Genomic DNA, 27,312 nt, shown 5'->3' with positions numbered 1-27,312 from the left:
TGCAATGAACGTATATAATATATGTACTAATAAAATAAGTACTTAAAATACCCTAAGTAGAATTTTTAGTAATATTAAACATCACAATTTCATAGGCTATATAAATAGTTGTAGAAAAAAAATCATTTTTATCAGATTGGTTTAAACAGTTTTTTTTAAAAAATATTTCTTTTAATAATGGTTGCATCTTCTACAAATTTCTTAGCAACATAACTAGCACACAAAATACAAAAAAAAAAAATATTAAAATTCTGATGTCATTGTAGAATAAATAATGTTTTTTAAACATACATTCAAGTTAGCTAATTAAGGCTGAATAAAATTTTGATTAAATAAATATTTTCCATTATATTATGTATTATATTTATAATATTTATAATAAAATAATGAATAACTGTGTAAAACATAAATAAAACTGTTATGGTAAGTATATTTCCCTTTTAATAACATTTTATTGGTTATTTTATTATTTATTATTTAAACTTTCACTAAATATATTCATTTTTCATAAAGCAAACGCTCCAATTAAAAGTTATAGTTTTTATTAATATCTACTAAGTACAACCTAATATTAGGATCAACAATGTATTAAAAATGTAATATTGTAAATAATTGGTGTGTTTTAGATAAATTGTAGAGGTCTGCAACATTGATATAATTGTATAAAAAAAAATGCAGTTAAGTTTGTTGATATTTTTATATTATGATATAGAAACACCAAGTTTTTTTTACAATAAAACGGTGGGATTTTTACTATAATTTATTCATATCACTTGCTTAGGTTCGTTATACAATATTTTTATCATTTATCTTTTCTTTTATGGTTTTCTTACAAAACAGTATCAAACACTAAATTTCATTATACATTTAAAAATATTATTTTTCACACAAATAGAACCAAATCATTTAAAAGTATATGTGATATATAAACCAAATTATGATCAACTAAATGCAGTCAAATAAAATAATTTAAAATATTTTTCTAAACAGTTATAACTGTTATAAAATAGTTATATTTTAACATAATTCAATATTATTATTATAATAACATATTATACTGCATACCTAATTGCATTATTAGTCTCATCCATGAAAAGTACAATACAAATAAATACCAAGTGTAAATATGATTTAGTGAGACTAATTTTAATAATAAATGAAGATAATCATAGTAACTAGTTAGAATAAGGATAACTTTGGCAATTTTCTTAAACAACATTAATAATTTGATTGTATACTTTGACAAAAAAAAAAAAAAAAATAAAAATAACAATTAAAATTAAATTCATGATCAGGGTATTTATTTATAAAAATCAAATACCTAGTATATTTTATTGAATAACAATTTTTCATTGCATACATAATGTACAGCATGAACATGATATCATAAGAATAGATAATTACAAAATTCCAACCATTACTAGGTTGTTGTGGAAATTTCTGTTTTTATTTTCTGTAATTTAAAATTATTTAACTACTTCAATTTTAGCTATAAATTGATTGAATGCATATCATACAATAAATTACAAAAAAAAGTTAAGGTTGTTTATAAAGAAATAAACTGAGGTATACAATGAGAAAATTCTATGACATTTATAGAAATCAAAATAGCCAACATAATATGATAAAGATAAAAATAAAAAACTTTTTAAAAATTAAAATAAGGTTAGTGTAAAAGTATAAAAGAACGGATTAATTTGATTGTTGTAAATAACAAATTACATAAATATGTATGATTTAAAACAGAAAACTAGAACACATGTTTTAATATATTATATCTATGGAAGTCAAATAACTCTCAGTGTGTTTTTGTTATTACTTTCTAATGACCATGAGCTTAATTTTTTAACAATGTTTTTATTACAATCATAAAATTATTGTGTATGCCACCTTAATATTTTTAACAGACAATCAGAATGCATTCATAAATTGCAAAATTAATAAAAATAATATTACTAAAAAGTTCTATTTATATAATTAATTCAAATTTTCCATATCCTTGAAAATTGAGTCTCTCAATAATATACATACTAAATGAGCTAATACAAAAATATAATGAGAATAAAGGAATTATGTCCAAAAAACATTCCTTTTTTTACCAATTATGAAAAATTTCTAATGTCTAAAAAATTAATAACTAAAATAAATTAAAAAAAAAATTCCATTATTGTATTATTTGTAATATAAATGGCGACTAAGCAGCTCCAAATGGTCAGTTTGTACTTATTGTGTTTGTGTAAATTGCTGCTGACTGATCGGTGTGTGATTGCATGTACTTCTCCAGTCTATAGTATGATCAGTTGTTTTATAGAACCTGGTTGACATCTTATTATAAATTGGCAACAACTCATTTGCTTCATTTGATAAAGCCTAAAAATAAAAAATAATATTTTAATTAAAAAACAAATTATCTTTTTATTACACATCCAAATAATATTCTTAAAATGAACATTTGTTTACTACATAACCAGGTGATGCAAAACATTTCTCTTAAGTATATATATATATTAGGTATAGTCTTAGATGATAAAAAATATTAATATTTTCAATATTATAAAGTAATACTTAAAAGTAATTGCTTAAAAAATGAATGCTGAAATATTCTTTTAGGTTAATAATTTATTTAAAAAAATTAATTAGTTCACTTAAAATTTTGAATTTAATATATTAGTGTATAAATTTATAAATATTTTTAATTTTAATAGATAGTAGTTTACAATATTATTTAATTAATATATTTTAATTCATAACTATAACTATGATTTAACAAAATGTAATACTTAAACTAAATAATATAAATAAATAATATATTTTTACTTTCAAATAAATAATGGCTTCAGTTCCAAATCCATCACAAGATAATACAACTAAATCTCCGTGCAAATATCTTGCATACAGTCTAGATATAGGAAGTCCATAACCATACCCTAAAATTGTAAACACAATTGCATTAAAAACCTGAATACTTTTTTTTGTATTTGGGTAAGTAACATCTGTTTAAAAATACTTTCCTGCTAATGGCACTGTATGTGCATCTGATTTTGAAGGTTGTGGTGCGGTTGAATACATGTAGTGAAACATACGTTCACTCAAACTCCTAGGAATACCACCACCTTGGTCAGACACCTGTTAAACATAAAATATTCTTAGTATGTAATTGAACATATTTTAAGTATATTATGCTTATTTCATTCTGAAGCTCTCATAACTTTTATAGTATAATAAATACAAACATTAGATTTTTTATACTTATGAAAATCAGAATAAACTATTAAGTATAACAAAATAATAAAAGTATGAAAATGATAAACTATCTACTAATAATATTCAAATATTATTAAAAAATAAAAATTTTCAGAAAAGTTCCAATGACAAACTGAATAATTTCTAGTCATCTTATACAAAAATAATATTATTTATAATGTTAAATATTATTTTAGATAACATCAGTATAATATTACAAGTTACAATAGATAATAAAAACCATTGATGTTTCAAAATAAAATACCTAAATTAACAATTATATAGAATATATATACACAATTTTAAACTCACTTTAACACAGACATCTTCTTTTCCTTTTACGATTGTTACTTGCAATGGTGGCAAAATATCAGTCTTATGATGCTCAACAATAGCTCTCATTGAATTTTTGAATAATTCAAAGAGAATATGATACAAATGTGATGGCACATAAACAATTTTTATTGGCTCATCATCAGCATCTGTAAAATTAAATACAATAAATACCTGGGACCATTAATTTTATGCAGTTATATACTTACCAATACTTTTACAGATTTCTAATTCGGGTGAGGTCAAATAATATTGGTCACATAAAAATCTAGCATTCTCGTATGCATCTTTCACAACACTTATCACATCGCAACATGGATCAATACATCCAATATGTTGATGATGGTTATTGCTGTTTATATGATCACCAAATAACAATGCTTAAAAACAAAAACAAATAAAGTAAAGATTTAAAAAAAAAAAGATTTTCAATATATTTTTAAACTTACTATGCTGGTTAATAAGCATACGAATACCAATTCGAGACATATAAAAACGGTCAAGAAAATACTGAATACTGTTTTCAGTATGCAAATCGATTTCATGTGAATCTTTCAGCTCTAAGACCCCTTGTGCCATTGTTTGGACAACATCTGAATGACGATTACGAATTTTTACTAATATTTTACAAAATCTAAAATATTAATAATAAAAAAAAAAAAAACTATTAGTTACATAATAAATATTAACATTTAAGTATTAAGTACCTATATGAATAATTTTAAATTACATTTTTAATAGATATATAATAAAATACTTTTTTTTCTTTAAAGTGTAGTCTCATATTTATTAAAAATTATACATCAATAAATTGATTAAAGAAGATGTTTCTATAAAAATACATTTTATAAATGTATTTGTCAAAATGCAATGCTAAAATTAAAACCAAATTGTACATTGACACATAAAGTATGTTTATATGTTTAAAATAAAATTATGTTATTAAAAAAGAGTAAAATATGTATTAAGGATATAAAAGTATACGAGCATTACGTATTTGATTAACTAGTATATTTTGTTAAATTTAACGTTCATTGTTTTATAATACTACTGAAAATGTTGTGTACTTTTATTAAGTTATAATAATATTTTTTCAGGGTTAAATTTATACTTACTTATCCAAAGTTTGTTCTGTACATCCATCATCAACTTCAAATTCTATCATTTCATTGAAAGATTGTGTGTACCAGTTATTCACTAAATTTACAGATGGCATTTTCAACAGATTATCTGGTAGCAAGTGAATTTCTTTCATAATATTTGCCAAACGGACCGGAAGTTCTTTCTTTAAAAATTGATATGATTTTTGTTCATTTGCCTTTAAGCCTACATTGATAAGTAATGATTATTGATTAATAATAATAACAATAAAAAAAAGGTTAAATTACAGCATCATTTTTTTTTTTGTAAATCAGTAAAAATCAACAATTATTGACCTATTTAAAAAAAAAAAATAATATTTTTATAGTCAAAATATATTAAGTATATATATTATAATAATAATTCTAATTATTTGAATAAAAATAGTTACTTTTTATGTGGTTAATGGTTTTTGTTGTCTTTTGACACTTATTTGATAAATATAGTAAAATAATATTTAATTAAAATGTAATTAGTTATAAATATTTATTTAAAATTATTAACATTTTAATTTAGATTATATTATTATTAATATTTCTAATTTTAGTTTAATAGAAATTATACTTAACTTTAAAATAAGAAATGTTTAACTATTTATTAAAAAAAAGTAGAATTACTCAACAATTTTAGTTCAACTTTTATATAATATTGTTTTTAAAAGGTTTAGGTAACAGTGTAGCTCCTATATTGAATAAGTACAATTTATATGGTTAGAACTAAGTGTAAATCTGAATATGTACTCACTCTGAGTATCACCCTAATAAATCAATATATATATATATATATTATACATATACTATATATTTAGTAATTAGTCAGAAATTTTAATTCCATAGCAATAATAGCATAATAAGTATCAATTTTTTTTTCAAATATTCAAAAATGTAAAAATCTTTTTATGTAATTTAGTTTTATAAATTTTCAAGATAACCATTTTTTTAATCATGTATTTAAAAACACTTGCAAAAAATTAAAATTGGTTGATAATGAAAAATATGTATAATTTAGAAGTGATAAATTTTAAATTGAGTTATTTTGTTGATTTTCTAACTCTTAGATTAGATCAAAGAGTGCAATACATTTTGACCATTAATATTTTTGAAAGTGTATTTGAAGCTTAAAAATTATTTTTATATAATCGGTGAATGGGTACTGAAGTAAAGAATTCTTCCATCCATAGAATGTTACAAAATATAAAATAAAAATAAATCCATACAAAACAAAATTTGTTCAACAGTTTCATGTAAATGATAAGGCCATTGACTGTTTTATGAATGACTACAAGATACAATATTTATAGATAAATACATTTTTACCAACAAATCTATTTGTGATAAAAGTGTGCCTTTAAAGCAAGAAAATTTTACTTTGCTAACATAACTAGGCTTGTTAATCACCTCAGTTTAAACAACATGTCCTGGTTAATAGAAACTGAGAGCAAATAACATTAATTAATGTATTGTTTAATAATAAAACAAAGAATAATATTGTACTGTACAATTATATGATTATATTATATTATGTTATATACCTAAATGACTAAATCTAATAGACATGGTTTTAGCTTTTCGGTTAATCTGTCGCTATATATACAAATAAACTAAAAGCGTTACATAAAAAAAAAGTTCACTACGTCTTGGTTTGGGAATTTTAAAATCTGGCAACCATAACATAACTATCAATCTTATTAAATTAAAAAATTTCTATTTTGAAAATTTAAAACTAAAATTTTAAGTTTTAATCTTTTTTTATTAGAACAAATATCTTATATATATATATGCATACAATTTGTAATAAATATTTATGATAGGTAGTATAAAAGAGAAGGGCTAAAGTATTTAAAACTGGATAGTTTGGACTACTGATTACTTCACAAAAAACTAAACTGTACATTTTGTTTATTGAAATTTATGAATTTTCAAGAAAAAAATTTAAAACATACCATTCAATTAAAATGTTTTTACTGATTATAGAAAAATACATTTGAAGTATAAAATAAAATTATTTGCTATGTATCTACTAAGGGTGAAATATATTGAACTTTTAGAACATACTCTTATTGTCAGGAATTTATAACCTTTAATATTATTTTATAGCAATATGTAAAGTACTGATCTAATGTGCAACTAACTGGTGACTTACTATTATCATTAAAATTTACAATCTACCAATATTTTAAAAACGCTATCTAAGTTGTTTTCTTTTAATTATTATCAATACCTACTTCTTTAAATTTTTTACTGCATATTACATTATTCATTATTTTTTGGTTTTTTATCGCCTGACTATTTTTTTTCATTTTTATACAATTTACACACATATTTTTGTCATATTTCACATGCATAAATGTCCAACAGTTTTAGCCATAATAATTAAAAAATTAAAAATAACAAAATTGCTTGAAAACATAATTTTGTATTTAATCTCAACCATAATTGTAATTAAACTTAGGTATATTTATACTGGAAAATTGCCTAAAAAACTATTATACTTTAAGCTTAAAAACTATAGGTAATAATAATGCAATTATTTTCTATTAACTAATATTTTGTGAAAATAATTATATATTATTTTTAATCCAAAATTTATAATATTAAATCGATAAAAAAAAAACTAATAATAAAATGTAAAAAAGCATAATTTAGTGAAACTATTTTAACTCTTTGTACATTAGATCTTATAAGTTTAGTACATATGTAATAATGATGCTATAAATAAAATAGTATTTACTTTCTAGGTCAGTAATGAAATGCATTACAATTGACCTTCAAATGATTATAATTGCAATACATTTATCAGTAGAATACCTTGTACAAAACTATAATAATAAAACAATCCTTGAAAGTTTATATTGAAAGTAATACCCAACTTATTTCACATTAATTTATCAATAAGTAATCATTTTTTTTAAATTTGCATTTATGTTATATGGGCCTATGTATAATAAATATTTACATAAGGAAATTTAAATTTTTGCAATAAAAATAGACCAAAAGTGTATCCACAATGAAGATTATTAGTGACAACTATTAGTATCACTAACTTTACATTGTCAATGGACATGCCAAATGTGTGTAATATAATTGTGAACTATTGTGGATGCAAGCTGAGCAAATAATTGTATTAGCTTACTATTGTAAACAACTCACCGAAGTCAATAAACTGTTTAATGGATAATGATGATGGATTGAATTGCGAGTAGAAATCGACCATTTTCTCCAGGTTTTTGGCTAGTCTATAGCTAATCAGCCTCATTTTGGATGAATGTTTTTGGTCAGCAAAATGTGACTGTTGTATGAACACTCTGGCCTCTGAACAGTGCAGTGACTGTGAATTATTTTCCAAGAAGAAAAAAAAACATGTAAATTAATTAAAATTAATAACGTAGGTACATCGGCTGTAAAATAACTGATTAAAAAAAAAAAAAGAATTAAACTTAATCGAAACAACTACCAGCAAGTTACAGGTAGCGAATAAAATTAATTATTTATCAACAATAATGATAACAACGTCAATTATTGATGTATTTATTATAATAAATACATATATAGCGTGTGTATTGTATACTATGAATATATGTATTATATATTTTGTTATAATAATAATATTTATGGTAGGAAGATAAGAGATAAGTGGATAGGAATATTATGATCGAAATCGGCGAGCGAGGACAAAAAAGTTATCGTTAGTAGCGCCATCTAACGAAAACATATGAAGCCACTTGACTACAACTGGCAAATTCGATTGTTTTCACTTGACAATGTATAGCGTGAGCTTAAAATTTAAAAACCACAACTGTATATTGTAACATTTAATAACAAAATTTTAAACGCTGATAATTAAAATATAAAATAATAGATAAAATGTATACTAATAGCTAGGCGTTTAGCGAATAAACTTGGTTTCATGAAAATTTATCTGATAATATTAATTATTTCAAATTGCATTTAACGACTTAAACTCATAATCATTAATCATACAATTAATTATTATAACTGTAGACTCTACGTCTCTACAGTGTAAAGTGTAGGTAGTTTCTAAAGTGCCATCGTAGGTATAATATTAATACAATGAATAACGATGAGATCGGAAACAATAAGTCAAAATGTTTTTTTTAAATAAATAAAATTTATTCCAAAAGAAAATTACAGCATTATTATTTGTTATTACAAAAATACTTAAAATCGTATTAACAATATTAATTGTTCGACATCAGCGTAATCAGTTTTATAAATAGGCTATTCAATTATGTAATAATGAAAAAATCAATGTGTAATTAATAAATAAGAACTTAGAACACTGCTAACTGTTAATTATTTTGTGAATGCATTTAAATATATTATGTTGATTGACAATAGACGAGGCGAATGTTAATTTGTATACTTTTCAAACATATTTTAAAATAACCTAAAAATGGATGGGTATAACTGATTTAAGTTGTTTTGTATTCTCTGAAAATCGAAATATTGACGAATACAGACAAATAATAGAACGTGGATCGAATTCTTCCCTTTCAATTCGTTAATGATGTTTCACTACGATATAAGCCATTATTAGTTTAATATTTTCCGTGACGGAAACATGTAGATACATGACAAAGGTCTCTCTATCTCTATCTCTCTCTAACTACTCTAAACTACTTTCTGGTTTCTCTCTTACTCACCCTCTCTCTGTATACACATCACGTACTTATACAGCTATGTAGCCATGTAGGTAGGTATATAACTGAAGGTAATAGCAGATAGTTAGGTACCATATATAGTGTGTCATGAACTGTAGTCTAGTAAATTGTCAATTATTCGAAGTTCGAACACAAACAGTTTTTGTATAAATTACTTTGCAGTAGGTAGTAAGTAAGTTAAAATACGTTAAAAAACGTAATTTTAATGTACTCGCATAATTATAGCATATATATATATATAAGTACAGAACGGCCTGAAATAATAATTAGTTGTAAATCATACAATAGGTAACACACTATTATGAGTTGAAACAAAAAAAGTAACCAGTAGGCAGTAACCATATTATTATCATATAGATAATAGCTGATGTTAAAAAAATTATTATTTAAGAAAATATATACGGAAATGTTTAAAATTAGAAACCTATTAAACTGTACATTGCGGTACTCTGCACAAATCGTGTACAATTTTGAAAATTAAGTCGACTAATATTGCATTGAAATAAAATATAATATGTAATAAGGTAGGTACTCACCGATAACGGCGTGTGTTATACGTGCTGATGTAGGTACGTTAATCGACGGCGTTGTAAGCGAAAAAGAATTTAACTTACATATGAATCGGTGGTGGTAATATAATCACGAATCTATATTATTATTTTCATAATAATTTATTACTGCCATCCACGAGTCCACGACAATGAAAAATACACATAATATTATCAATTATGATATAGGTACGCGAATCGATAAAATTTTGATACTGCGGTTTACGATCGATTTCAAACGATTTCTGGAGGCCAAAGCCACATCAGACGTCTGTAGTAATTGGTAAATTATTATGCATAATACACAATAATAATATTATATTTCGCGGGCTTCGACGGCGCAGTAATCGTAGTAATCGTATCACATAATAATCATATTTTGTACAAGTTACTCCTTACTCGACACACTGTCACTGTAATATGTCCCGCGCACGGTATGCATTTGTTTGTTGCTCGTATTTTTACCACGGTAGTGGTATCCGGTGCAGCTATCCGCCTTTGGTGGCGGTAAACAGGCCTTGTCGGCGGCAACGTATACAAAAGAGGGACGGACCTACGTAATTTTATTATTTTTATTATTATGAACGACGCTTATATCGTGCGCGTCACGATGTATGTTTTTAACTTTAAGTTTCTTACGTTTGCCATTTACTCGCGACGCGCCACTACTAACAACTACAACAACAACAACAAAAATAAGAGCAAAATACCAGTCATAGGTATACATTATTATTATTATACGGAGTGATTGATTTAACATAAGAGTGTAAGACACTCATTAGTACCTATTTCAGAAAACACTAGTGTTTTTGAAAATATATATTTTAAATCATTTAAAATCATTACTGTAATACAACAATTTGGGAAAAAATATATATTTTTTTTTATCTCGTTATGTTTTTTAAATTTTTAAATTTTTTGGACGACAACATAGGTATATTATATAAATATGTATAGGTATTATTTAGAAAATATCGTTGTTAACGACTTAATGATGCAATAAAATATATTCAAAAGAGTTAAAATTTTTTGAAGTAATGAATGTGTTATATTAAATAGATTACCCTGTAGTATATATCATATTATACTGTACTGTGACGAAGAGGCACCGTACCACCTGTGTGGACATAATTTTACGAAATTTATCTCTAAAAACACTAATATTTATGAGTAGGATAAACGACAGTAGGTAATAAATATAATATCAGACATGTGAAAATGTAATATAAAAAAAAATAGCTAGAATTTGGCAAACTATACAGTAGTATTTTTTTTTATTTTGAGTAACTTTTTATGTCAATGACCATCGCCATACGTTCATGTTACCGAAAGTCAACAGCACATGCACATAAAAATATGAGTAATGGGCATAAATACAGTTTGGTATATGAGGTTAAATTTTTAATTTTAGATTCCGAGTGGAGTATTAAATGTATACCTACATATTGGCTTAACAATAATGATAAAATGATGGTTATGTGTGTTTTTTTGTTTTGTAATTACACGATAAGCATAGTTAAAAAAATGCGTTGATCTTCAATTTTAAGGTTGTTTCTAATAAAAAAAAAATTGATGTAGTTTTTACTTTAGAGTGGTTAAAATTAAAATTTTCAATATTTTTCAAAATAATTGAGAAAAACAGACAAAAAAAAAATGTACATAAAACTAGTTTTGGATGAAATCGATATTGCCTTTTAGTGTAACTCGGAAACGAATAATCATAGATACTTGGAATTTTAACGGGATGTTTAAAATAGCACTTACTAATTACTATAGGTTATAAAAATATTTTTAGACTTTTTTTGAACTATTTATAGGTATAAACAATTGTTTTTTTTTTTGGAAATTTAATACAAAGTTCCTCTTAAGTGGTAACAATATTTGAAATTAAAGTCCAGTTATAGAATTTTGAGGAAATTTATCAAAATTGCAAAAATTTAAAAATTATTCTATAATTAGGAATTTATTAAAATACTCGTATTTCTTTTTATGTATGTATAATTGAATTGAAAATTTAATCAAGAATTTTGAAAAGTTTTTCTATCTACAATAATAATAATAATAATAAAAAAATATTGTACGAAATTCATATTGTTTTTTTATGAGTCTTGGCAGTTGATTTTTTTACATTAGATAGGTATTCACCAGTAAAATTATAACTATATCTCCTCAAACGCGCTGTTTATTATAAAAAAAAAATACTTTAAATATTTTAAATTTCACTAATGTTTATAAATTATCATTTGTACGTGATAAAATTTTTATAACTGAGAAATTTTAAATAGTTTTTATTTTTTTTTAGTTATTATCAATAAATTTTTTTTTTTTAAAATTGAAAATTGAGTACAAAGTTTTTATAAGTTTTTCATTTATAAGTTAACAAATTGTAATATTTTTTTATAAGCATTTAAATATAGAATCTTTAGGAATTTCGTTAAAATCACGAAGATTTGTAAATTATTTTACAGTTAGAAATTTAAAAAACTTATATTTAAATTTAAGATTTGAAACTTTAATACAATATTCCTTATATTTTTTCTTCCCCTAATTAAAAAATTAAATAAAATCAAATAGAAAAAAATTGATCAATTATTATATCTTTCTGATAGGGAAGTAAATTTAACAAGTATCTACTTTAGGAGGTCAAAAATAAAAATTGTCTAGCATATTTCTTAATGATTGGGAAACTAATAAAAAAAAGGTTTAAAAACTAATAATAGATTCCACATCACAAGTCTTTTTTACTAGAATTAAAAAATGTAATAATATTGAATTAAGTCACATATATGTTTTACGAGTGATTAAATGTTTAAAGTTGTTGGGTATTCTAACGTATGCATATCTTTTTATAAGCAATTTTAAGTTATTTTGGATGATTAATAATTATTTATTAAACAATGAATCATTAGTCATTACATTATTACAAAGTAATAAAATCCAATCACCTATACATTCTCACAACTTTATAATGCGTTGCTGAGGATGTTACTGGTTTACGCTATTTAAGCTATTATGGTATAAAAATGAGAAAGTTGTTTGTCTGTTTTTGTTTGTTTACTATAAAATCATATGGGTATACTAGCTGATTCGAACATTTGATATTTGATATTATCTATATATTATATAAAATTTTATTACTAATTAGATATTACTTATTATTATAAAGATACATTAGACCGTTGTAAATATTCTGTATTTTTAATTGATTACCAGAGTTCAAAGTTTATCTAGAATAAAATATATTGATACAGTATAATATAATATAAAAATATTATTAATATATTAACGTGGTGTATAATTGCGCTACTTTTAGATCGCTTGGTGTGTATACAGTCACGCATATGTATTCATACTGTACCTACACAAAAATACTAAATCATGAATTTACCATAACGGTTTGCGAATCAGTTTTTCTTAAGAAGTCTACTTAATATCTATTATAACAGTATATAGTAAAAAGAGTTGTTACGCAAATAAATTAATGGCAAACAGAAAACAATACTTGTTTTCGGAGTTCTGACTATATGTATTATATACGTAGTTGGTAATTTATGCAATGATGATGCCTAGGCTTCTTTTTTTTTGTAAAATTCATAAGTATAATAATAATTACACAATTTTATAATATACTATTTTAAAGTTCATAATATTACTTTTAGATGTCAATGATTTTTAAACATTCATTATAATATTATGATGCCTGGTTCAGAGGACTGGACATTTTTAACAATTTGAATTTTTTATTAGAACTAATTTATAATGTTCAATGAATTATGGAATAATATCAAAATGTAATGCAAGTAATTTTTGTCTGTTTACCATAAAATCATAATATATGGGTGATTGTTGGTTAATATTAATTAGTAATTAGTAATTACCAATGTCAATATTATAATACTTACTATTAATTATTTAAGTACGCATTTAACATTTAACAAAAATGTGTACTATTTTACATTTTTACAGTCTAGTACTTTAGTGAAGGTTATAAAATTATTACAATCTCTGACCCCGGTTATAATTTGTAGTTGGTATCTATAAGATCAATATTTTAGATTAAGATATGACTACATGAGAAATATCATGATTATAATCTTCATAATATCAATTATTTCAATCCAAATAAAATGTCAGTTTAAATTACCGACTTACGTCGTATATTGTCAATAGTTAACTTTAAATGTTATCAACTAATTATTAAGTTGTATAAATTATAACGTTTAGGGATGAAGGATAATATTAACATAAGTATTTTAATATTTCATTCAAATGTAATTAATTAGCCATTAGGTGTATTATTCAGTACCCTACTTATAGGGTACTTGTAGTACCCATGGATTCTTGGTCCAGGACATCCACAAAACTATTTTTTTCTTTTATTGTATACGCATACAGGAATATTTAAATTAAAAAAAACTTGAAAACCGGAAAGCGTATATAGTATTACTATTGATTATATAATAGACTATCGCTATTCGATTCGTTCATAAACAAAATATATAATAATAATAATATATGAAACATGATATGCTCAGATTTGATATGAGGGATATGAACCGTACTAGAGGTCGACATGTATTACTGATGATGGGGCCGTTATGAATAATTAAATGTATTTAATACACTTAATATGTGATAAATTGCATTTAGTTGAACTGTGTAACAGATGAGTTCAATGTTTCTCGTTGTCTATGTATGTATATTGTATATACTATATAGTGTATAATTTATAGAATAATAACGCTGATTGAGCACACGCGTATATACATCAGCACTACAGAATACATCGCGTAATACTTGTACAATGTAAGTGTATTGTACATTACACGTATAGGTTTCAAATACGATATGAACCGACGAACCGTTCTATATGACTGTATAATATCAAATATTTATGTATTATGATTTTTTATTATCAACACCCACGTCCTTAGAAGTTAACACTGTCACTGATATTATTGTCTATTATTATTTATTAGCTTACTATACTATTATAGTTTTACAATATAATACTGTACACACTACACAGTGTACACACAGCACATTGCGCGCATTTAGCTGCAGACGTGTAGCTATAATAAATAATATATAATAATAATCAGGCGATATGGCTTATAACAGGGTGATTTACTTAACATACTCATCCTACTTTTCTTCTTTGATAGTACAGTTATTTAAAACTTGATTTTAGAATTTATTAAAATACTTATTTTCAATTTTTTTTTGTACCGAGTACAAGTTATGCTGAATCATAAACAATGTTAAGCTAAAATATTTAATCAAAATTTTTTTTTATTAACAATGTACCTCGGTCGTTCCATTTTATAAATAGTGTTATTAAAAAATAACTACAAATATAAATGATATAGTACTAAATAATCAATAAAAATAATATTAAATAGATTTAGAGTGGTTTTGATTTTTATGTCTTTGCTTTATTAAAATTTTAAAAAGTATTATTATCTAGGTACTATTGTTATTATTATTTAACACGTCATAATAAAATATTTATTATTTTCTTATACTTATTTTTGGAGGTTGGTTTATTTACGAGTTATCATTCAAAATAATTAGTATATTTAGGGTTACAAAGTACTAAACAATTATATAGCAAATTACATTATAGGTTATATAATCATATTATTATTGAACATCAGAACAAATAATGCGATTATGTCATATAGATTTTATATAATATCAATATAGAATTATTAATACATGAAGGTACTTGATATATATTGTCTTATACTCATATCATTAAAATGGTCATTACCAGACCGTACTTTTTAATAAATAAGTGTAAACATTGTGTACCTATATCTAAAAAAAGTACAAAATAACGTATTGATGAGAAATAACAAATGTTTAATGTGTTTATATAATTATATTTATGATTTCTTTAGTTAATAATTAATAATTATTAACTATATTTAATAATTATAAATTAATAGACAATATTGATATTACATTAATTCTTATGTGCGTGAATTAAAATATTATTATTGTTTAAAATTACGTAAACAAAGGAAAGGAAAATTATTATTTTGTATTTTTAATTTTGTTCAGTTTCTGTACTTCAGATTCTTTAGAAAGGTGGCTAGTGAAAAATATATGGTTTTAAACTTTCACGTTCTATTAAAAACAAAAAAATAAAAATAAAAATATTTCCAACATTTTTAAACCCATGTTTTAGTTTAAAATGTTTAAATAGTACAATAGTTGTATATAATATTTAAAAAAAATAGTTAATTAGATATGTTGAAATATAGTCAAATATTTGGTACTCGTATAGACATTAGATACTTTATATAATACATTAGGTATATAGGTATTATAGTTTCGTAATGTAATATTATACTACCTATCGGTTTCCGTAAAATGTTATCTACCAAAAACAGTGTACTTTATATTCACTAGTGGCATGTGGTGGTATTTGAAGCTTGGTAAGCTCAAAAAATCCAATTATCAAATGTGTGGTATCAGAAAATCCGTTTCTAAAAGTGTTTAAAATTGATCAATGCAGCTCTCCAACTGCTAAGCAAAATCTAGGTCATAAATGGTTGTCTCTAATTTTATTTAATTCTGTATTATTATTTCTATATTCATGGAATAAGCGGTAGGCAATATAATATCTACTACCTACATGAATACTAAAACTAGGCTCTAGATACTCAATACTTAAGTACTGTGGACATTTTGAAATTTTTTTCAAAATAATTGGAGGAAATGATGAATATTATGACGTACTACTTGGAATAGAATTATTGTCCCTCATTCGTCTGTATGAGTGAAAATTCAAACATTTATTGGTGACGAGTGCTGGGTGGTGATAGAATAGATTGTAGAATATTGACATGTGAGTAAAATAGTTCCCAGTATGTTTGTTTACCATATCAATATTGTAGATAAAAAATGTTATAATAATATATTCACACAAATAAGTAATAAATTATTTCAACATAATGATATGCCTGAATGTATAAAAAGTTGCCTATACAATGTTCCTTAGAATTTAATAGTTTCAATGCACCTTACTTTTTTATGCAACAGGCATGTAGGTAAAAATATAAAGGTAAAAAATAAATGTAAGCTGAATATTTATTTAAAATAATATTATCGTATGCAATTAAAATAGTGGTGTGGCAATTTAATGCAACAGATTTTTTTTATTAAATTAATTCGCTGATTACCGTATCATAACTCCATTATCATGCATTATCTAAGCTGTCGTATTTGTATTATAACATTTATTTTATAGCCTTGTAGGACGTAGGTAATATTACTAATATTTAAATATTATGTAGGTATTTTGTTTTATAGTGTTACTAATTAAAGTACCTACTTCATAAATTAATGATAGACTTCGCTTAACAAGTGCATTGTGTAGGTATATTACCTAGGTATGTCTGCATTATATTTTAAGTTTTATTACATATTTAATAATTAGCTATTAATCACTAATCATGCTATATGATTGTAGACTGAAGTGAGTAGGTACTTACTGAATACAGTGGTTGCACAATGACCAATTTCATTTATTCTACATGTTTATTTACATACTTGGTTAAGTATATAAAACACAGGTAACTAGGTACAGAAGTATTTAAACTCGTAATGCTCTGTTGTTAGTACTGCGTGGCCCTTGCCTAAAATCTATGATCTGAGTAGTTACCTATTAAAGAAATGTTTATAATTATGTTATATTTCTTGTACAAATATATGTATTTTAGTATATTAATAACCATATCAAACACATTAAATAAATAATGTATTCAATTGTGCATTTTGTTTTGCAATCGTATTAAAAATATCATCTTAATTATAGATTCATAGAGATATATGATAACCTATTTGGACAATAATTGACAGTTATTATTGACCTTAAATAGGATTTAATTCTCATCAGTACAGAAAAAGATTTTTCAAATGAGCAATTAGACATCGGGCCTCAAACATTAATAAATGTATGTCCTTAATATGTCTTTTGATGGTCTGTATAATTTATTATATAGAAATGGTTTGGAAAATTATTCAGTCCTTAAGATATTGCCATAGGCTTGCAGGACAATAAGCAGTCCTTATTTCCCTTATTATGGTTTTAACGCAGGCCCGGATCCAGAACACATTTACGGAGGGGGGAGCCATCTTGAATAAAATATCGCTAAAAACGCTATCGGTAAAACAATGCAGATATACATAAATTATAGTGTATACCAGAGTCTAGGGGGGGGGGGACATGGCCCCTGGGCCCCCCTCGGAGCCGCGCCTGTTTGAACGATTATAGGTTTTATCTATAGGTATCTATAATTTAGTGTGTATGCCAGATTTCTCTGTCAATATAAAAATCATATATTTGTTGACTTCTCATACTGATAAAATAGTATTAACATTTTTCATTTGAATAACATTGAATACTTATGTTTTAATTCAATATTTAAAATGTATTTATTCTATGTATACCTTTCAAATAAACTTCCTCCATTTAGTGGGCACTATATTCCAAATTAATTGTTTAGTAAAAAATGCAGCATTAACTGCACCTGTGCGCATCACTATGCATATTGCAATTATCAATTAGGTACAGTTTTTGGTTATTAATTATTTATTTACTAGGTACTTACACTAGTTGCTTTATGTTCGCATAGAAATTTAAATATTAAAAATATCAAAACACTATTTTCTTTGAAGTTTAATTTTGACAAAAAAAAAAAAAAGAAATAATATGTAAAATATGAAAAAAATAATTTTTTAATGATTTTAGATTTTTAATTTTAAAAATATTAACTATCAATAAATTATGATGGAGATTTGAAACATTTTATTATTATATAAATTATTACTTGTTATATTATACAACTAATTTTTCAAAATATTTTGATTAATTTTAAGCTATAAATCACAGATCTGGAATAATTAATGCAGTTTAGTGTCCCCTCGCCAATTTGAATTTTTTTATCGAAACTTATGTAAATCAACGAGTTAAGAACGATCGTGCAGTTAGAATTTGTTGTTTGGACTTAGTTTCAAAGTTATGGCCTTTTGAATTAGTAGTATTAAATAATGACGTGTAATTGCTCCCTACGCCTGCCGGCTACGTTCTCCGAACTCGAAACTGCATTTATACTAAATATTCTAGCAATAATAAAATGACCGACGGTTTTTGTTTAGAATTATTTTTATTATTTATTATTGAATTTAAATTTAACATACATTTGATATCACTACATAGTAGAGAAACTTCCCCTGTTTTTTTTTTTTTAAATATATTTATTTTGTTAAAAATGTTAGTAGTTCTCTTTTTAATAATAAAATAGGACACTTAAATGACCATGGTATCGTATAGATTTAATTGACTATTTAAGTCACCCTTTTTTTAAATATAACAAAGTATGAAACTGTCATGTTAAATTAAGTAAAAGGGAACTAATGCGTCAGTATAATACATGATAACTAAGTTTTAAAAAATTGTATTACACTGATTACTAAAATGATCAAAAATGACAATTGTGTAACTTTATAAATTTGACATAGATAAAAATAATTGTTTGGAGAAATTAATTATTGACTATTACCCATGATATGCATTATAGATATCACTGTAAGGAAATCCAATCGTCCAATGTTTGATCTAACTTCACAACATTACATCATATCTAACAAAAAATTATGTGCTGGAAGTTGCAACCAATCTTCATCATTCATTCAATCAAATGCAATCTTTAAATAAATTGTTTTTATCGTTAAAAACAAATTATATTTTAATTAAATTTATTATTTATATTATTTTCAATTTATATACTTCACTTTTTTATTTAACAATTAGTAATCATATGAAACTAAAAGAAAAATGGAGTAGGTACCTACCTACTTTAAAAATATAATATAAAAATACACAATTTTTAATAAAATTTATTTTTAAATATTAGTTGTTAATTTTATTGAGTTACAAACAAAATTGAAATAAGATAATAACTGTGGTCAGAAAGCACGAAACACAATAGTTAATTGTTAAGTATAAGTTATTTATTTATTTATTAATATAAATGGACTTGAGACCAATAACATTATGATAAACACAAGTACGGTATTAATTATACATGCATAACCATGGTGTATGAACTTTTATCTGCAACAAGATAAACTTAAGTATAACTAAAAATTAGAAACTACAGTGTATTCTCGATTATCCGCGGATAATTCGCAAAATTAAAATTCAAACGAAAATGTTATAGGTAATTACCTACATTATATTATGTATTATTAAAAAAATTAAATCATATAATTTTAAATAGTATTTAAGTAAAACTAAATTAGATTAGGTATATTTTATTTTTATCTAAACATTCATATAATATTACGAAAATATTTTATATTTTATAATTATTTTTTTAATATTTGTATACATACTTATAACCTATATATATATATGTATGTACGTAGATGATTCTTCGGGAGACTACGAATAATCGAGAGTACACTGTGATTACTTATATAATTAGATATAAGACATACCACGTGAACAGCACAATTAAATAGGTACTTAGTCGAAAATCTTTATACATAGGTGACTTAGTTGAAGTAGATACTAGCGATACGAGTACGATATCCAAACTAGATAATCATTAAAAAGTTTAAGTGTCGATTTCATATTCATTTATCTCAAGCTAGATGAGCATGAATTATAAATTAAGTGTCATTCAATTGGTAGATATATGCTAATTAAAGGCAATATAGAGTACCCCAGTCCAACCAATAATATATGAGCTTCAAAAATTAAGCTTATGTATTTTTTTAGTAAGACATAACGTGATCACCTGGGTAATTGGTGGGTTATTAATATTTAATCTACATAAACTACGGGCCTAAAACGATCAGTGTGTTACGACACACGTTGCTGTGCGCACCGTGTCCGGCTAAACGAGTTGTAAACGAGCATACAGAACTTTGAAATTGATAATCATCTGAGTACAGTCGTACAGAGTAGGTACTCACACCTAATACATCTATCTACACATTGAATATAATCTTATTTCCACGACAGCCGCTTCCTTTAACATACTTGCTAATTTTAAACTCTGAGCAAAGCGATGTGTATTTTTTTTTAAGTCATCATCTTTTAAGGCTCTAAAATTAGTTGATTTTCAACTTTGGTGGGGATTTCTGGTAGTAAATTGGATCTAATATTGGTACTTTGAGTTACAATATTCAAGGTATTTTTCCAAAAATATTTTGCTATAACATTAAAAACACTTATAGTAAGAACATCAGTGATCGGACGACAACTGATGTATTCAACATGTCCAACGTGGTACAGTCGTTGACATTTATCATTATATGCTTAATATTATTATGTGATAACCAAATGGTATATCATAGGTAGGTATTAGATAGGTAAGTATAGTATTAATTCTAGTTAGCCAGAAGACTGAATTTTATCCTATAAGTCTCTCAATAGTTATTTTTTAGTTAGATACCTAAACCATATTTATATGATTTAAGCAAATAAATGAAAATATTTTTTACTAGGTAGGCTTTATTATTACTATAATATAGGTTAGAAACTTATTAAAGCTACCTACCTACATGTTGGCTAGATACCTAAATAGTTACTATGAAATAGTTTCGTATATATCAAGTGAATAATTGAGTATAAGCTTAAATTTTCTAAACTGCTGATTTACTTATTTTTTGAACAGATAACGAAAATAGTGTGGCCAAAAAAATGTTGATTGTGCCAAAACTTAACAAAGTCAACACGTCAGTTGTCAGTTGTACCTCCATGGCTCCATACAAGTGTAAATAAAAAACCATTTTGGTTGCCAACTTTTAGGAGTGTACTTAGTTTTTATTTTAATAGGCTTTTATCATCTTAAACTACCTAGTTTAAAATTATGAATGTCCTAGTGGTTGGGTTATTGGAATATCACTAACCATTATATTATTCTATCATTTCGCTTGCGACACATTTATTAATATAAAATATAATATATAGGTAGTCAGATTAATGATTATAGTAATTATACATTTATACACAAAAATTCAAATTCAAATAAATAATGTTTAAATTTGGAGAGAATATAATCATTAAACATACATTATATAAAGATAGAAAAAATACTGATCTAAAGTAGAATATAAAATAAGTAACCTACAAACTGTCATTTGATTAAAGTAATAAATTGCATGACTGTATGTTAAATTTTCCAAGGATAGAATGATATATATAACAATGTATGTTTATTTTAGAGATCACTATGTGATAATAGTATACTCGGTATACCAACCCACATTTCAATATTAATCCTATTTTAGTATTGATTTTTAGTTTAAGTTTCAACACTTAAAATCTAAATGCATTAAACATTTTAATTAATAATGATTGAATATAAAAAAATGTATTATAATTGATTATTCCTAGACCGTAACAGTTATGCGTGAAGCTAGGTGAAGATGTTCCTTATAGTAATTGGAACTTTGAAGCAGCAAGAGTGGAAGGTGGTCTAAAGAAGAACACAAAAATTGGAGGTGAATGGTGGTAACTAGTCTACATGTGAATTAAAAATATTAATTATATATTAAAAAAAAAAAAAAATAAATAAATTTCTAAGCAAAAAAATTGAAAACATTGACTACGGTGTAACTTCATGTAAGTATAATACTTAGCAACATTGAGCATAATGAAGTAAAATCAAAGTTAAAGTACCTATATTATAGTAGTAGGTACCTACTAAGTTACTATTTTAAATTCTCGTCGGTAGCTAATACACACGAATGTCTCGTTGTAAATTAAAACAAAATATATTGTAACAAAAAATACTTGGTTACCTTCTATATGATTAAAAAATAATGAAACATACTCGTAATTATTATATTATATTATAATAGATCCCTAATTGCTAATTAGCAAGTGAAAATAAATAAGTATAAATCACCGTGACAACATTTTTGTTTATGCATTTCTATTCAGTTTAAACAATAAGTTAACAGGTACTTAAGTACAATATTGATAATTTATTATAACTTTAATAATTGTATAAGTTAATTTAACTCTATAAGTACTAAACATAACAACTAAAATGGTCGCCTGCAAAAAGAATACTAGTGCGTATTACACTACCTACTGTAATATGCTACTTTCAGAGTAAATTTTTAAACTGTTTGCATATAGATAAAGTTGAATGTACTGCGTTATCGACTTCAACGACGACTGAACCCAAGGGTTCAAAGTTTGTAGATTCTTGGGTACACGATTCTTCGCCGCTGGACATAGATTTGGATAATGTAACGCCAATTATTCTTCCACCACTAATTTGGTTGGAATCAGAAACGATACCCTTAAAAATGTCTATTAGAAATATAGGAACGACATGTATGTATTGGTAACATTTTTTACTGATATTATTAATAAATCAATTTTAATTAAATTTTATGTTGATTTTAGTATTAACATAGTTAACATAGAATCGTATAATAGTAAATAATTAACTCATAATTCATAAATATCTCTAATTGTATAGAATAACAAATAATATATCTATTGATTTTACTTTAAATTCAAAGTTAATGTTGATGCCGAATATTCCGGACCAAGACCTTCGTTGAATGGTTCTATATTACAGTATCCGTACGAGTTTTCAAGTTTTCATTTTCATTGGGGTACTAAACAAGACAATGGTAGTGAACATCGTACAATGGGAAAATGGTAACCCAAAATACAATTATATTCTTTTTATTTTATTTATGGCGATTAATATTAATAGTTCTCCAATGGAAATACACTTAGTGTTTTATAATATCAGTTACTCAAATACTTCCGAAGCCTTTAACGCTAAAGATGGTAAATTGATATTGACGTATATGTGTAAAGTATGAAAATACTATGGTAAAATACATTTGGTATCATTGACAATATTACATTTTAAGTTGGATCGCTATGAAAATGCCACGTTGGACAATTTGACATCAAATTTAAAAAAAATTAATAAACTAGGAGAATTTATCGAAGTAGATTCGTTTGCATTATCAAACTTGTTTGATAATGATTTACAAAATTATCACATGTATTGGAGTGCATGTGAAGTTGTTCGTGAAAATCTAGTATTATGGATGATTTCTTCAAAAGAAATTTCAATCAATGAAGCACAGGTTCGTGCAATTCATATCAAAATTTTATTTTTATTTTGATAATAAATCAATGAAGACAGACTTGTCATGAATATACTTATTTTTTTAAAATTAAATAATTCATAATGTAACATTTATGTTAAGTTAAAATTTTAATGATAAATATGAACAATAATATTAATAAAAGAATCTTCTAATATAATATATATATGTATTAATAAATGTATATTGGATGATTCTTTTACCGAACAATACTCATTATAAAAAAAATGCTATTTAAGTTTTTGAAAAAAATAAAAAATATAATTTCCAGTCAAAATAAAACAATAGTTAAAAAAAAAATATGTTTTTTAAATATTTAATTTTTGGAATGATAACATACCAAATAACAACCTTTTTGTTTTAAAAAGAAAAAAAATAGTACGTAATTAAAACGGGATTCCTTATAAAAATGTGCATCTGGTATTGTTTACGTTATTTATATCAGTGTATATTTTTAATAGTTATCTCGTATGCGATCTCTTAAAGGACCTGATAATAAGTTTATAATGTCAAATTGTCGATTGGCAAAATTATCAGGGGGGAACAAAGTGCTACACGTGACTCAGCATCCAATAGACCAAAAGAAAATTCAGTCGATGGAAGAAAAGGACAATATTGCATTAGCAGCACCAGAAAAAATTGATATGCCGAGTAACAAACCAAGTACATCTGCACAAACAAAGCAAAAAGAACCGGAACAATTATTGTCTAATAAAAGCAACATCGATAGTGATGTGGCTAAAAAAGAAGATGTGATTATTTCGGTAGTCACTACCGTTCCAACAGCTAATCTAACAGTAACAAACGAAATTCGGTCTAAAAAAGATATAAAATCTACAAAATCACTTGATTTGGAGGACCAACGTAAAGATATGGAACACATTTTGAACATCACCAAACCTTTATGTTCAAATAACAAAGAGAAAAACATACTAAATGATCCAGAACTGACAAAGAATATAGTAATGAGGTTCGTAAGCGATTGCGATTTATCATTATTATATTTATAGTAAGATTTATCCGTCTCTAAATTTATATTAAATTACTAAAAACGTACCTATTCAATTAAAATAGAGATATTATAATTGGTTAGGGTTTTTACATAATCTAAAATTGGTTCTTAACAGACAACTACAAAATAATCTATTAAAAAAAAAAATAGTAATAATAATAATTTCTTAATTTTTGTATTTATTTTATATCTTTATTCTTAATAACTTCATATTTATTAATTTATTTTATAAACAAGATAAACCATAATATATATAATTGTTATAATTACATGCGTAATGTATACAAGGGCTCAGGCGCTCAGCCCGTATATTATAATATTATAAACTAAAATAATAAATGTTTTCTATTTTACCTGATATTATTATTATTGTCAACTCATATAGTTCTATCGACGATCTTATGTTCGATTTAACAAATTACAATAAAGCAGAGTTAAAACCTTCTCAACGACCAGAAGTACAGAAAAACCACAGAGAAGGAGTTCGAATGAATACTACGGCTTTAAGAAGAGAAATGCATATTAAAAACAAAGATATAATATCTATAAAATCACATGATACGGAAGATCAACGTGAAGAAATGGAGTTGGTAGCCGAGAATTTTGATTCAGATCTGAACCTAATGCAACCTTTAGATATAAATAACAGAGAGAAAAATATAGTAAATGACGTGGAACGGACAAAGGATAATACGGTTATGAGGTACGACAAAATTACGATTTATCATTTTTATTTAATAAATTATACGTATCCTCACCTATATAGTTATAATCAATTAAAATTAAACATAAAATAGAGATACAGTTGGAAAAAATTGTTTTACGTATATGAATCTAATAAAATATACCTATATATTTTACATTCATATGAAATTTACAATATCTAAAATCTTAACAGTCAACTATTAAATAAATATAAATAATAAAAATTGTTTTCTATTTTACCTAATACTATTATCCATGATGGTTATAGCTCCAAAGACATCGTTACATTAAACTCGATAAACCAAGATAAAGTGGAGGTTAAAACATCTCAACGGCCATCTGTAAAGAAAACCCACAGAGAAGGAGTTCGAATGAATGCTACAGCGCTAAGAAGAGAAATGCACATTAAAAACAAGCAACAAATAAATATTGAGAAAACGAATAAAAATGTGCATAAATTTTAAATTTCTTTCATACAGGTTTGTGCGTGTACATAAACTAATTGATCATGTATGCAGTTTTATGTTCAAGTATTATCTATAATAAAATCACAATATTGAAACGCGTAATCATGTGTTGTCAGCCGTCAGAGGTGATTTTTTAACCGATTTATTATCAGATTTATTATATGCTACAACGACAAACATACAAGTATACAACATATAACTGATAAAAATACATTACCTATTAGTAAACTTTTTTGCTTTATACGAGTTATGATTTATCTCAAAATATTAGAATGAGACTAGATTAGTATTTACATTATCGTCCTAAATAAATTAAGAATTGTACTGGTAAGTTATTTAATTTTAGTTTCAAGGGGATTCGATAACAACCATTTTTAAGGAGTTCGATGTAGGCAAATTCTTTATAAGTCATGTAAATATGTGCGTACTGCGTGGTAAGAGATCATTAGTGTTTTAAACAATAATCTAAAAAGAAATATAAAAGAGATATAAAAACGTGCTAAATACGAGTATTAATTATTTTGCAATATTTCAAAAAATTTTTTGCCAATTGTTGTTTATTCAATTTGTCCAATAAAATATTAGAAAACATTTCATGTTGTTATGAAGTTAACTTTAAAACGCCTTACATTTTAAAATTATTATTTTTAGTTCAACTTAACCATAATTACAAAAAGTTTGATCGTCTCCGCTCAGAATCGTTTTTCGTATACGATGATTTTAACTATAATTTAATACATCTATTAATAGTGATCCTATCTACTACGAGGTACATTCGATACATTTAATGATAATATTATGTTTTAATGTACTGTTTAAAATATTGTTAACAAACTGTAATATAACTGATGTAACTGTGATGACTTAATATACTGTTTTAATATTTGTATTTCTATTATTGTATTGCTTATATTGTTTATAATTTATTTAATTGTCTGCTATTATACTAATTTTTTTGTTCTACTGTTACTTTAATGTTAAAGGGGAAATCTGCGTATTAGGGCCAGGGTATGTAAT

The 27,312-nt window shown here is 24.8% G+C and overlaps 2 protein-coding genes across 3 annotated transcripts; one reads left to right on the top strand and one right to left on the bottom strand.

Moving 5' to 3' along the window:
• Positions 1-678: 678 nt before the first annotated feature.
• LOC114131694 (pyruvate dehydrogenase (acetyl-transferring) kinase, mitochondrial) lies at positions 679-17,495 on the bottom strand. 2 transcript variants are annotated; one of them, XM_050208015.1, is made up of 9 exons: positions 17,448-17,495; positions 7,866-8,043; positions 4,692-4,902; positions 4,026-4,210; positions 3,786-3,956; positions 3,556-3,725; positions 3,014-3,126; positions 2,818-2,929; positions 679-2,370 (listed from the first exon to the last, which is right to left on the bottom strand). In XM_050208015.1, exons 1-9 carry the CDS (start codon positions 17,478-17,480, stop codon positions 2,224-2,226), a joined length of 1,320 nt encoding a protein of 439 aa, XP_050063972.1. In that variant the 5' UTR covers positions 17,481-17,495; the 3' UTR covers positions 679-2,223. The 2 variants fall into 2 exon arrangements, with proteins under 2 accessions (XP_050063972.1, XP_050063973.1); XM_050208016.1 differs by lacking the exon at positions 17,448-17,495 and adding an exon at positions 9,934-10,376.
• A 5,403-nt stretch (positions 17,496-22,898) lies between these two features.
• Positions 22,899-26,424, top strand: LOC114131691 (uncharacterized). Its single transcript, XM_050208014.1, has 8 exons — positions 22,899-23,046; positions 23,114-23,314; positions 23,506-23,647; positions 23,706-23,811; positions 23,869-24,090; positions 24,573-25,081; positions 25,509-25,826; positions 26,097-26,424. The coding sequence occupies exons 1-8, from the start codon at positions 23,022-23,024 to the stop codon at positions 26,290-26,292; spliced, it is 1,719 nt and encodes a 572-aa protein (XP_050063971.1). The 5' UTR covers positions 22,899-23,021; the 3' UTR covers positions 26,293-26,424.
• Positions 26,425-27,312: the final 888 nt, after the last annotated feature.

Source organism: Aphis gossypii, chromosome X, assembly GCF_020184175.1.
Source record: "Aphis gossypii isolate Hap1 chromosome X, ASM2018417v2, whole genome shotgun sequence".
In the NCBI taxonomy this organism is placed as follows: domain Eukaryota; kingdom Metazoa; phylum Arthropoda; class Insecta; order Hemiptera; family Aphididae; genus Aphis; species Aphis gossypii.
The sequence above is the reverse complement of the archived record's forward strand: the minus strand, read 5'-3'. Positions and strand labels throughout refer to the sequence as shown.

What these genes read in the sequence shown, in the direction of transcription:
- LOC114131694 (XM_050208015.1), bottom strand. Translation starts at nt 17,480, where the DNA reads ATGAAATTGGTCATTGTGCAACCACTGTATTCA. An exon ending in TAAACAGTTTATTGACTTCG is followed by an intron (nt 4,903 to 7,865) that starts GTGAGTTGTTTA and finishes TTATCAATGTAG; the next exon opens with GCTTAAAGGCAAATGAACAA. An exon ending in AAGAAGATGTCTGTGTTAAA is followed by an intron (nt 3,127 to 3,555) that starts GTGAGTTTAAAA and finishes TATGTTTAACAG; the next exon opens with GTGTCTGACCAAGGTGGTGG.
- LOC114131691 (XM_050208014.1), top strand. Translation starts at nt 23,022, where the DNA reads ATGGTCGCCTGCAAAAAGAATACTA. An exon ending in CATCGTACAATGGGAAAATG is followed by an intron (nt 23,648 to 23,705) that starts GTAACCCAAAAT and finishes TAATATTAATAG; the next exon opens with TTCTCCAATGGAAATACACT. An exon ending in TATTGACGTATATGTGTAAA is followed by an intron (nt 23,812 to 23,868) that starts GTATGAAAATAC and finishes TTACATTTTAAG; the next exon opens with TTGGATCGCTATGAAAATGC.